The sequence below is a fragment of the Stenella coeruleoalba genome, assembly GCF_951394435.1.
Source record: "Stenella coeruleoalba genome assembly, chromosome: 18".
Classification (NCBI taxonomy): Eukaryota; Metazoa; Chordata; class Mammalia; order Artiodactyla; family Delphinidae; genus Stenella; species Stenella coeruleoalba.
The window spans coordinates 20,226,067-20,239,603 of NC_137164.1; the positions used below are offsets into that span (position 1 = coordinate 20,226,067).

Sequence of the window (13,537 nt, forward strand, 5' to 3'; positions counted from 1 at the left end):
TGCCTGGCACAGAGAGAGCACTTGACAATGTTATCTATTGTTGTTATAATCATTGTTCTTACAACTCAGCTAAGTACCTATTGTTCCCATTTTATAGCTGACATCAGTTTATAGAAAACTGATACTCGGGGTTTAAGTTATCTGGTCAGAGTAACACAGTTTACAGTCGACAAAGCCAAGGTTTGGACCCAGGTCTTTGAGGCTCAAGAAAGCTGACGTTTAACCTCTAATCTACACAAGATGGAAGACAGACTAAAAGGCTTTATCTGGAAAAGACACTTGTTAATGAGAATACAGGTATAGTACTTTCAAAGATGTTATTTCTTTAATCCTTATGCAATTCTGCGAAGTATGTACTGTAGAACTATGTCTCTAATTTTTTTAATCATCCACAGCTCCTATACATGATAGGTACTCAAAAACTGTTTACTTTCACTGTACTTGTTAATTTCAAGCACTATTTGATACAATAAAACTGCACCCATCCCCTTCAGACGTCAGGATAACTCTACATCCAGATGTAACCTGGCTTATCAAACACTTGCAAATGTTAAAAAAAGCAACCTTATCTTCCTTTTTTACTACTGTTGAGAAAGCATAACTCTGGGGACCCACCAACCACCAAAAAGAAGATTCTAAATTTTTGAGAGATGGTGGGGAGAAGGGGGGCCCAGACTGGCCAGAGTCACCCATTTTTAAGTATGAATGTGGCCCCTTCCCCTTTTACAGCACATCATGCGCTCAATAACATTTATTGAGGGTCTACCTCGCACCCAGGCGGGATCAGCATGGTGTTGTGCTGGGTCCTGGGGCTGGAGTGGTGAATGAGACAGGCCTGGCTTGGGCCTCCTGGGAGGGCAGACTTGCACAGCACAAAGTCACTGCATCCAGGCTGGGGGAGGAACAGTAGCTAGCTACCAGCAACACCAGAGGGAGTGCGTGCTGGGCTGAATCGTGTCCCCCTGAATTCATGCCTAGAAGCCCTAACCCTCAGAATGTGATTTATTTGGAGATTACGCCTTTCAAGTGGTACTTAAGGTTAAATGAGTAGGTTACGGGTGGGCCCTAATTCAGTGTGACTGGTGTCTGTATAAGAGGAAATCTGGACTTGCAAAGAGACGCCAGGGACTCAGGCGCAGAGGAAGGGTCATGGGAACACACAGGGAGGCTGGCCGATGACAAGCGAAGGAGAGACGCCTCGGGAGAAACCGGCCCTGCTGACACCCTGACTTTGGACTCGGCCTCCAGAACTGGGAGGAAATAAATGTCCGGTGTTTAAGCCCCCCAGTCTGTGGTATTTTGTTATGCGGCCCGAGCCAACTAATACAGTGGGTGACGCTGAGAAGCAAAAAGATGCCATGTGAAAAAAAATAAGGTCAGCGCTGAAAAAAACGGCAGCAGATCAGCGAACTGTGCACAGTGGCAGATCCAAGATGATGGATTGAGAGTGTGGGGACTACGAGAGGGCTGTGAGTAGGAAAGAGGAGACAGAACGGTGCACTGATGTTAATCTAGCATTTTCTGTGACAGGCATGAAGGGCACATACGAAAATAAGGAAAAACCCCTGCCTAGCCAGACCTCACAGGCCAGCGAAGGAGGAAAAAGCTGAAATCTGGGGAAAGCACCAAAGAGGAAGGCAATAACTAACAAAAAAATGCCATAAGGGAATAATGCAAAAGTGCCTTAAAGCTATGCCTGATTCAGTGCTCAGATCTGCAAGGAAGGGATGGCAGGGAGGCCCGTGTCTCGAGTAGGCTGGGGACTGGATAAAGTAGGAGCGTGGTTAAGGAGACTCTTCCAGGGCAGAGAGGAGGGCGAAGTGAGGGAAATGACCTGGAAAAGCAAAACGGAGGCAATCTATAGGAAGGCCGAGTCAGGCAGTCTGTGAGTGATGCTATCTTTGAAATTGTCACTGTTGCCTGCAGAGCTAAAGTGCGTCAAATCAGAGCCAAGCTGACGGAACCAGGTCAGATGCATTGATGCTACTTGTAGCACTGTACAGCATCAACGTCAAAAAATAGGAAAGAACGTTAGGGAAATACACTGAGTAGCAAAACTCCACGGCCTGCGCTGCAGGGGTCAGCTGTCAAAAGCAAGGCCACGGGAGAAGCCAGAAGATTAAGAAAACTAAAATGGGGCCTCCCTCTGCCCATCTGGGGAGAACAGTGAAGGGGAAATTCAAGGCTCACTGAGCCAGAGGGATCCCGGCTCTGCTTCAAGTCACACGGTCTTAGGGCCCCTCTAGCAAAGAGACTGAGGAAACACAGCAAAAGGAAGAAAGTGAGTATCACGGCAGATTCCAAAATTATAAAGCCTGACCTTGGTGACTTAAAATATCCTGGAGGGACTTCCCTGGTGGCGCAGTGGTTAAGAATCACCTGCCAATGCAGGGGACACGGGTTCGAGCCCTGGTCCGGGAAGATCCCATGTGCCACGGAGCAACTAAGCCCGTGCGCCACAACTACTGAACCTGCACTCTACAGCCCGCGAGCCACAACTACTGAGCCCGCGTACCATAACTACTGAAGCCCGCACGCCTAGAGACTGTGCTCCACAATAAGAGAAGCCACTGCAAGAGAAGCCCATGCACCGCAACGAACAGTAGCCCCTGCTCGCTGCAACTAGAGAAAGCCCGAACGCAGCAACGAAGACCCAATGCAACCAAAAATAATTAAATAAAATAAATTTATATAAAATAATCATTGCTATATACTAGCAACAAAAAATGAAGATGAGTGCAAAAAATTTTTTTAAATCCTGGAAAAGTTCCAGGTACCATAAGTTAAGCTGGCTCAGTATCAACATCATATTAACACAGGAGCAATAATGTCTCATCAAGCAAAAAAATAAAATGTTTCTGTGATGCAAATCAAACACTGTTGTTCTCTGATTTTTTTTGTCCCCCCTATACTCCTCCTCTATGGCCAGTGAAGGAGGACGGGGTGGGAAAAAGTACGAGCGCACAGAAATCCAACTATAAAGGCATTTCCCTCCTACTGCCTTGATGGAGTAAAAGCAAGAGAAGCCACGTTCTCACAGTTCCTCAACTTTCTGTTCATGTAAACAGTCTCACTCGATTTTTGAATTACTCTGTGGGAACAGATGGCTTCCAAATGTATGACTTCTTACTACAGTTTATGGAAGCAATACTACTGAACTCTGAAATTAAGATGAAGAAAACACAGACATGCTTCAAGCTTGCATCTTTATTGGCAGGCCTAGTTTTCCTGAACTAAGGCTTACATGGAATCCTGACTTTCCATATTTTTTCTTTTCTTCCTCGCTTTTTTTTTCTTTTTTCGTTAAACAATTCACACGACACACACAAAAACTTGTCTGAAATATAACAGCAGCTGAAAATTCTGTGGCAAAAAGACTTCCATGCCACAAAAAACAGCAGTGGTAACAGAGGCCTCTAGACTTCCTATAAATTATACATAAACAAAGGCATCAGATATGTAAATATAGCTGGGTTTTGGGTCTTACATCCTTAAGCCTTTTATGATAGATTGTAATTTTATATTTGAAATAAACACTGCAATTAACACCAAATTACCTTAATTCCAACAAGTGACACAGTCACTGAAAGAGTTCACAAATGGTGATCTTGGTGGCAGTACCAGATCAAAGCCCAGGCCAGTTTTCCCGGATGTCTTTCTAAGGCAGAAGTCTAATTTTCCAAAATGCTAAACCAAATCTGGAAAGTAGCATCACAGACAGGTTTTTGTGAGGCACAGACAAAATTTCAAGTCAGGTGGTCTGACTGATGAACCTATAAGCACCTTAAATAGAGTTCATAGCAGTTCTGCCATTGAAATTGCCAAGTCTCTGAAAAAGCATACTCAATACGGCACCTGGGGGAGATGACTCTGGGAAGAGATGAAGAGAAAGTAAATGCTGCCCAGCCTAAAGATAAAACATCTTTATACCTATATCTCTATCTATAGAAATTTATAGAGCAAATGAAAATTTTGGCACAAAAAAAATACTTTCATGCAACAAAAGAACTGTAGCAATAAGAGATGCCTCTAGACTTCCTATAAATTATACATAAATAAAGGCATCAGATATGCAAATATAACTGGGCTTTCTTTTTTGGTTAAGCAAGTCACACACCTACATAAATTTATATAGATATAGATATATACCTATAAATACAAGTATATAAGTATACCTATAAACATAGGTAAATAGATATACCTATAGCTATAGGTAGACAGATATAGGTAGGTAGGTAGACAAACAGATATGAAAAAGGGGAAAAATAGAAAAGTACACACAAAAGAAGGAAACAATTTATGCTTAAATAAGTAATGATGAAGCTGAGTAACAGGACAGAAAAAGCCTTTGTTCACACCAGTAGGACAGCAAGAGCAAAAGGAAATTAACCTCTGCACTGATCAACACCAACATGGATTTCAAAATACCCTTTAAATGCTTACACCAAAGAACTGCTAAACCACAGCATGAAAAATTTAAGTTTGCAACAAAACTCAAAAAAAAAAAAAAAACTTAGTCAACAATCGAAGTTAAAAATTTTAATTAGTGGGGTGTGCCGAATTTTTGCCTAATAACATACGCTCACCAAAAATCAAATGAGATGTCGCAGTGACTGACAAACAATCCGGTAGAATTCTTTCAATGATGAAGGTCAAACCTTAGGCTGACCTTATAAACTGGCACAGATCAAAAATTACCAGAGGTTTTGTTGCCTATGGTTGTATGCTGTTATTCTAGAACATGCTGTTATTCTAGAACATTCTAGAACATGATTAGTGTGCTTCTGCCTTTTCAAGAAAGAGCAGCCCATAATGCAAGCAATGAGAATAGAGGTATGTTTGTGGAGATTGTTTCTGCCACAAACAGAAACGTGGACGAGCACATCTGGATATGGTTCAGAGACATCATCTATATGGAGTCTTAGTAGTTCTAACAGCTTTTACTATTAGAAGTCCTCTGCATTGAAACTGATCAACAAGCAAAAAATAATAATAGGAAGGAAAAGGATGTGACTCATTGTTTATGAATGAAGTATTCAGAATATATGTCATTAATGTAGCCATTTAAATGACTACCACAATAAACAATCATTACAGCAATGACGAATAAATTTAGTTCAATAGCAGAAGCATAATTTGAAACAAGATATAACTATAAAAGAACACACGTTCTACGAAAACACATGTGATTTCAAGTTTCATTACATTTGTAATGAAAAATCTTTATGACCGAAATGGAATGGTTTTTGAGACCAAATAGATATCACCAAGTCCTGGGTACATCCCAAAGACTAAAGGATGCTAATATCCCAAGGATTCGGTTGCTACAGGATGGGAGTGGGGCGGGGGAAAGTCAGGCTTCAGCAGGTAAGCCTGCCCACAGATCTCAGAGAAGATTCTTTGCCTCTGTAGACACTGGAGAGAGGTGTCTCACACAGACTAGGGCATTAGTCCCACAGGCTGACATATCCCAGGCCTCAGCCATCCCCAGCATCCTCAAAGGGTCCTAAGAGCCCTGTGCTCTGTTACCTCATTACATGGTGACGGTGGGGTGGGAGAATGTGACCAGAAGCACAGGCCTGAATGCCCTCTCTTACTGTTTTATTCTCAGCAAGTCTCAGGCTGTCAGGTTCTCACTCCACACGTTCAAACTATCTTTCCCACCACAGAATGTGCCTGTGCACTTCCATCCGAAACCTAGCCATCCTACAAAACCTGAGCCCAATCCCACCTCTGCTATGAGTCTTTCCTAACTCATTTAACTGAAATGGCCTTTTAGTTCCTGAATTTTGCAATGTCTATCTACGCTATTGGCATCTCACCTTGACCTGCCTTGAGAGTCCCGTGGCTTCCTGGACCTGTCGTGGCGCTCCTGTCGTGTCTTACACTTTGCACCTCCTCCAGCACCTGCACTGGCACATACAGGACCTCGATGAGTATTTGTCCCCCGCGCTGGGGAAGCCCTTCATTTCCCATATAGACTTCTCTGCTTCAAGCCACCCCAAAAAGATATTCGCAATGACACAGCCCTCCCTCTCCTTAATGAGACCAACTTTCAACAACTATTCTGCACATCAAATCCAAGAACTTCCTTTTTATTTTCCAGGATCTCCTGCAATCAGCCTGAGACAGACGCTTTCTTTTCTTACTCCTCTTTTCAATCTGCTTTATTTGTCATACAAACACCCTCTGGAACTTCCTTAACCCAAAATGACACTATTTAAAATATTAGCACTAGGGACTTCCCTGGTGGCTCAGTGGTTAAGAATCTGCCTGCCAAAGTAGAGGACATGGGTTCGGGCCCTGGTCCCGGAAGATCCCACATGCCATGGAGCAACTAAGCCTGTGTGCCACAACTACTGAGCCTGCACTCTAGAGCCCGAGAGCCACAACTACTGAGCCCACGTGGCACAACTACTGAAGCCCATGCACCTAGAGCCCGTGCTCCACAACAAGAGAAGCCACCGCAATGAGAAGCCCGCACACCGCAACAAAGAGTAGCCCCCGCTCGCCACAAGTAGAGAAAGCCCGTGCGCAGCAACAAACACCAATTGCAGCCAAAAAAAAAAAAAAAAAAAAATCAGCACTAGAAAAGTTTGCTTTCCTGATGCACATATCTTTGTACTTCTTTTCATCGGGCAGATTTTCTGCTTCAGTTGATATTTATTACTAGTCATCGTTTGTGCTGTTGTTGTTACAAGCTGCTATAAGTCATCTTTAATACGAAGCAGCACGTATACTTCTAAACAAAGATATTAGAAGTATAACTCTTCCTACTCAACCTGCAAAATCTACTTCTTCATTTATCTCCTCACCCACCTCCAAGTAGAATGAAAACTCCATCAGAAGGGATACAGGGATTCTCTGTTGGTCCCTGCTGTATCCCTAGTGCTTAGAACAGTACCTGGCACTTAGGGCGCTTGGTGGGTACTTGCAGAATGAATGTGGGTTGAATGAATCTCCAGATACCCTCCCAAATTCTGCTCCTCTCCACCCCTTCCCTGCTTAACAGGAATATGGTCAAGAACATATACACTAGGGACTTCCCTGGTGGCGCAGTGGTTAAGAATACTCCTGCCAATGCAGGGAACACGGGTTCGAGCCCTGGTCCGGGAAGATCCCACATGCCGCGGAGCAACTAAGCCCGTGCGCCACAACTACTGGGCCTGCGCTCTAGAGCTCACGAGCCACAACTACTAAGCCCACGTGCTGCAACTACTGAAGCCCATGCACCTAGAGCCCGTGCTCCGCAATAAGAGAAGCCACCGCAGCGAGAAGCCCGCTCCCTGCAGCGAGGAGTAGCCCCGCTCGCCGCAACTAGAGAAAGCCCATGTGCAGCAACGAAGACCCAATGCAGAAAAAGAAAAAAACATATACACTAGAGTGAAACCATCAGAGTTCAATCCCTGATTCACCATTTAAGTAGGGCTATGATCTTCAGCAACTATTACTCAACTCTCCCCAGCTGTACATGAGGATCTGACTGGCTTCTACGGAGGACCGGGCGGGATAGTGCAGAGCACACACCCGGTGCTCATTGTGGCTCTTTTGTCCAGGTTTCTCCCATTCAGCCAGTGTCACCTGTTCCACCACACCCGCGTGGATCAGCCTTTCTTTCCCCTTCCCACCTGCAAAAAGACTAGACCCTGATACAACCAAACTATTTTCACTCAAATATGAGTAAATCGATAGGCTCAAAGTGAGGCGGAGAGCCTGAGAGCTTTTTTCCTATGAAAAATATGTATGCACTTGACTGACAGAGCTTAAACGTCTACTGAGCAGCCCAGGGCCTCTGTGTTTCTGTGTTTGCATCTGGGGTTTCACAACTCCTGTCCAGATAAGCTACATTGCCCAAGAGTGCAGTTCTGCTTAGGTGGGCTGCCAGAAGAGTTACTTTTACAAGGCATAAACCAAATGGTCTGTATTATACAACTGAACAGTGAGAAAAAGCCTTCCATGTCACTCGCTGTCTTCCAAAATTTATGAAAAAGTCCACTTTACATCTTAGGTCTTTAAGGATCTTCATATGTCTTTCTGATCTTAAGAGATATTCTGTAAACTACATTTTAACCCCAGAGAAACCACTGTCTTTATTGTATATGTTACTGTTCATACACTCCACTCTACTAGAACTCTTTATACGCAGGAAAGGTCAACACTGTGCAAACGGAGGTAATTTCAACTCATGCTTTATTTTGAGTTTTGCTCTTCCAAATAAGGAACAGTGCTCGGTAAATAGAACAAAGGGCAGAATACATTTGGTTTACACCCAGCTTTGACCTGAGGCAAAGATGTTTTTGCAAAAGCAACTCTTTAACACATTCAGGTACTGAAATTTCATGTAAAATAGCTGTCTACATTGAATTCTCTCTATCTTTATAGGATTTTCCTAACTTTTCTACAAACTTCAGTGACACTCCCCCTCCCATAATTAACACTGCCTTTTTTGACAGCGAGTTAAGCCTCCAAGTTTCAACTAGTTAGAATTTTCTGAGCATCAAACACGCGCAAGTGGGGCTCATAATTAAAACCTGCGGAATTCACAACCACAGCTCGCCACAAGCAAGCAAGAGAGAACAAAATATTTTTAAGCACTGCCGTGCCTCAAATGGTAAGGCCTTCACTGAAAGAGGTGGTCTCTGCTTTTAAAAGCATGGGTCTTGGGCTTCTCTGGTGGCGCAGTGGTTGTGAATCCGCCTGCCAATGCAGGGGACACGGGTTCGAGCCCTGGTCAGGGAAGATTCCACACACCCTGGAGCAACTGAGCCACAACTACTGAAGCCCCCGGCCCTAGAGCCAGTGCTCTGCAACAAAAGAAAAGCCCTCGCGCTGCAATGATGCTCACCACAACTAGAGAAAGCCCAGACAGCAACGAAGACCCAAGGCAGCCAAAAAAATTAATTAATTAATTATTTTTTAAAAAGCACGGGTCTTCTCAAAGAAATGCCAACAGAGCAGTTCACCCATCTTGAAATAAACGTCAGCATAACTGAATTAGAGGAACAACTTTCAATGCCCCCATCCTGGACGACAAACACATATTATTATTGGTCATGCCAGCTCCATTTTCTGCAGTCGTATCCAATCCTTCCACAGCTCACTGTACACTCTACAGCAAAAGGGAAGTCGAACTTAACAACGGACTTTTTTTTTTAAGTTAATGATTCAGGCAATTCTTGGAATAACTTCCACTTGAGAAAATGCAACTAAGAAGTCCTATCAAGAGACTCCCCAGCTGTTGACAGCTCAACTCTGGAAATTCCCTCCTTCATGCCCATTTCTGACTATCCCTGAATCCAAATTACAAAGTTTAATGACCCTTAAGAGCCCTTTTTGCCTCCAGTGAACTCAGAACTCTGGCTAAATATTCGTTAGGACTCAATAAAAGTTTGCTGAATTAAAGGAGGGGAGCATTGGAAACCTAGCTCCAAAAGGCAACTGTCTGCCCCCTCGCCCGAACCCCTCTTCCCGCAGGAGAGGAAACTGGGAGATCTGGAGCTGACAGTCATGCCGTCCAGGATCCTAGGGGTTTGACACTCGGCCCTTGATGTGATGACAGCCACGAGGTCTGGGCGGTGGTTCCAAAACGGAGCACCCACTGCTCTGAGAAATGCTGGGCGCTTGCCAAGATACAAACCCTCCCCCAAGGAGCTGAAACCGGACGGTCGGGAACCGAGTCAGTTCTGTAGGGATCCCAAGGCCTGAATCGCATTCCAGCAGCCTCCTTCCTGTTTATAGATCCCACTCCAGTAACTCCAACTACCAAAGAGAAAGCAGACCTCTCAGAAATATGTCAACACATGACATAACTTGAAAAGGCTGTATGCTCACTGACGCGAGTTGCAACTTGTCGGGCTCACGAAGGAAAACCGGCTCACTTTAATTATTCTTTTTTTTTTTTTTAATATGCCATGCCGTCTCTTTCCAGGGCCCCCGCAAATTTCGGGTTACTGAGAACTAGGTAGCCTCGGTGGCAGGAACCAAACCGCGTGGGCGGTTAGCTAGAGGCAAAGAACCGGGGAGCCGAGCCCCCCCCCCCCCAGCAAAGTGGCGGCGATTCGGTTTCGCGGCGATTCAGCGGCCGCTCCTTCCTCGCACAGGCGCAGGAAGGAGAAGCCTCGGCACCTCCTCGCAGTCGGCACCAAGTTGCTGGAGCGCTCAGTGATGTCGCCGCGCGGGCCTCGCGGCACCGCGCCGATGCCCTCGGGTCGGCGGAGGGCGCGCCACCTTTGTCTGGGTTTCCTCACCAGGACGGGCGACGCCTCGACGCAAAGCGGAGGCGCAGACACCGCGGCCGGGTTCCCAGCCTCTACGCGGGGCCCAGAAAACGGCCGCGGCCGCCTGAAACCTCCCACTTTCACTGCGCGCACCGGGCGCGCCCGCAAGTCACAGCCCGGAGGCCACTTCCCCCACACGGCCGCCGCGGGTGGGGAGCCGGAGACCCACGCGCTCCCACACGCTAGCGGGCCGAGCGTCCCGGAGCAGCCCGGCTCTCCCGGCGCCTCAGCGCACACGCGGGTCCCTTCCTCGGGAGAGCACGGGCCGCCGGTCCCTCAGCAAGGCCAGATCTCAGACTGGCTACCGCGTCGGGGAAGGGACGACAGCCAGCCAGACAGCCACCCACGCCCACTGCCCGCCCTCGGCCCTCTCTCACCTGCCTGCACCGTGTCCGAGAGGTCGTGCGCGGGGGCCGCCGTCCTGGGAAATTCCTTCAGTTTCCTAGCACTGAGGTTCAACCCCCCGGAGTTGGCCGCTTCCTCCAACGCGCGCTCCAGCCCCCGGTTCAAGGGCAGGTTGAAGCCCCCGCCGCCGCCGCCGCCGCCTCCTCCGGCCCCGCCGCTGCCTCCGGCTCCTCCGTGGTGCTGATGGTGGTGGTGGGGGGGATGATGATGGGGGTGCAGAGTAGCCACTGACAGGGCAGGGACGAAAGGTTGGGGTTCGCTTCCCGGCGTCGCCATCTTCTCCCGGGCCCCCCACCCCGCCCTGCCGCTCCTGCGGCGGGGGTCACAGCTTTCCCCCGGGTCGGGGAGACGGCAGCCCGGGCCGAGTCCCTGCAGTGCTCCACCGAGAGATGCTGGAAGAAGGGGAGGAGGGTGTGGGAGGCACGCGGAATGGGGGGGGGTGAGAAGGGGAGGCGGCAGCGGCAGCTCGGTCTCGAAGCTTTCCTGTCCCTGGCAAGCTGAGGACTGCGGCGGCGGCGGCGGCGGCGGCGGCGGCGGCAGGCAGCGCGCATGTGTCTCCTCCCGCCTCTGCTCCCTCCTCTAGGCGGCTCTCCCCTCCTCCGCCGCCTGCTCTCTCCTCCTCCTACCCGAGAGCCGTCAGTCTAGCCCCGCGCCTTCCTCCGCCGCCCGCTGCGGTGGCCCTGCTGCTCGGCCCCGCTATCCGGGGACGTGGGGGGCTGGATGCCGTGAGATCACGGGGAGGTGAGAGGTTATCTCAATTTTGCAAATTATTCTGGTTATTTGACCCAGAGTTCCCCGAGAGGCAGTTTTTCACTGTGGGGTCAGGCCAACAGACGACCCCTGGCATTTGGGCACCTACGATGAGCCATTCTCTGGTCCAGGTGGTCTGTATTCGTGACCTCATTAATCCAGGGACCCCGTGAGCGGAAAAATTGTTTCCCCCAGGCCACAGAGGAAGTTAAGAAACTCGTCTGAGGGCTTCCCTGGTGGCGCAGTGGTTGAGAGTCCGCCTGCCGATGCAGGGAACACGGGTTCGTGCCCCGGTCCGGGAAGATCCCACATGCCGCGGAGCGGCTGGGCCCGTGAGCCATGGCCGCTGAGCCTGCGCGTCCGGAGCCTGTGCTCCGCAACGGGAGAGGCCACAACAGTGAAAGGCCCACGTACCGCAAAAAAAAAAAAAAAGAAAAGAAAGAAACTTGTCTGAGTTCACCCATGCAGTCAGAGGCGGAGCCTTCAGACTCTAGGGTTGCCCTCCTTCCTGTAAACGCCCTCCCGGGCCGCACCTCGCTGCAAAGAAATAGGAGTAAGGCAGAGGGTTTTCTGAGCGATGGCAGAAAACTACAGACACGGAAAGGAAGGACTTTTCAAAACGCAGGTCGTTTTTATGGTGGACAGAACCCATTGTCCTATGAGGAAGAAAGAGGGGCTGGCTGTGGCTGGCTGAGCCCAGAACTGGGTGGGGCTGGAAAGGTCAGAAAGTCAGTGACCCCAACTAGCCAATAACTGTCACAACTGGAGCTTGCGCACAGGTACTGTCAAGGTATCCTCGTGCGCTTCTTCTAGCCCCTGTGGGGCATGGGAGCTGATGTGTCCGCCTGCAAGCGAATTCATGTTCTGCCCAGACCAACGCTGGCACACCAGCGGAGACAGAACATCTGACAACCTAAGAGCAGACCAGCTGGAAGATTAATAAAGTCCCACTCCTTTCCGAAGTTCTGGCTCCAACTCTCTAGGGCCTTTATTTTTGCTCTATACCCAAGGCTTGAGCAGCGTCCCTGTGAGCAACTTAGCTAGGGGAAGTGAGGATGCGGGTCAGTACGAAAATAATTCAACCCTTGGAGTAGAGGAGGCGGTTTTTTAAGTAGTGATGCAGAAACGTGGTGGCCTGAGCACCAGGCTGGATCTAAAGTACCGCGTGATCTATGTCACTTGCATTGACTGCGTGCATAGTACGTAGCCCTTGAGTCCTCCAGGATTCTAGGATGAGTCCAACATTGTAACCTCGGAGGAGGAGACAAGCGCCACCTGCTGGTAGCCTCCCCGAAAACCTCTTCCCTCATCAACTTTTTCTCCTCTGCCTCCCAGACTTTTAAAAGCCAGGCTTGAAAATAATAATGATGATAATGATGATGATGAAAGTGAAAGTGTACTTATAAAAAATAACCTACCATTCCCTTTCCTCACTGGTCTTTTCCCAAAAAGCCAGTGAGAAACAGAGAAACACAGAAAAAATTTTCATTTGAAAGTCTTCAGCTAAAACCAGGTGGTAGTCTGTGTGATCAGTATGCAGGGTATGGTTGAGGACATCTTCTGGCGACTGCAAATGTAATTCAGACCGTGAATTGTGGTGTTGCATCATATAGAGCATAATTCTTTTAGGACCACAAACTCTTTTTTAGAGGAAAAGATGGGATATAAGTTCAGGATTTGCTTTGTAGTAATCTGTTCTTATGTTAGGTTGACCTTGTTATTATAGCTTGCTTTATCTTCTCCAGATTACTAACATGTAAACTCCTTGAGGGAGGGACTTATTCATCTTTGCAACTTCTTCCCCATATCCCAGAATCCAAGAGTACTTTGCATATAATGAGTGCACAATGAAGATTAGTAATTAAGCATTGCGCAATAGACCAGGTGTTTTACAGGCTGCCATTTGTTGATGCATCTTACAAATGATGTCCTTGAATGAAGGAATTTTTCCTTCAAATGGGGGAGAGTACTTTACCCTTGAAAGTGATCTTGGTTATTCATAAATATTCAAGAAACTTGACAAGCCGTTTTCTCTTGCTGTCTTGTTTCTTCACTATTTTTTTAAGAAGGTGGACGTTTCTGCTTTGTTCAGTTTCTTCTAAAAC

At 47.6% G+C, this 13,537-nt stretch overlaps 1 protein-coding gene across 4 annotated transcripts in view; it reads right to left on the reverse strand.

Annotated features, from left to right (window-relative positions):
• The window catches only part of LRCH1 (leucine rich repeats and calponin homology domain containing 1), a 188,818-nt gene extending 177,439 nt beyond the window's left edge, over nt 1-11,379 (reverse strand). For all 4 annotated transcript variants that reach the window (XM_079903022.1, XM_079903025.1, XM_079903024.1 and 1 more), the window contains exon 1: nt 10,655-11,379. In XM_079903022.1, the coding sequence (XP_079759148.1) occupies nt 10,655-10,958 (304 nt within the window). In that variant the 5' untranslated portion in view covers nt 10,959-11,379. The remainder of the gene's footprint in view (nt 1-10,654) is intronic.
• Nucleotides 11,380-13,537: the final 2,158 nt, after the last annotated feature.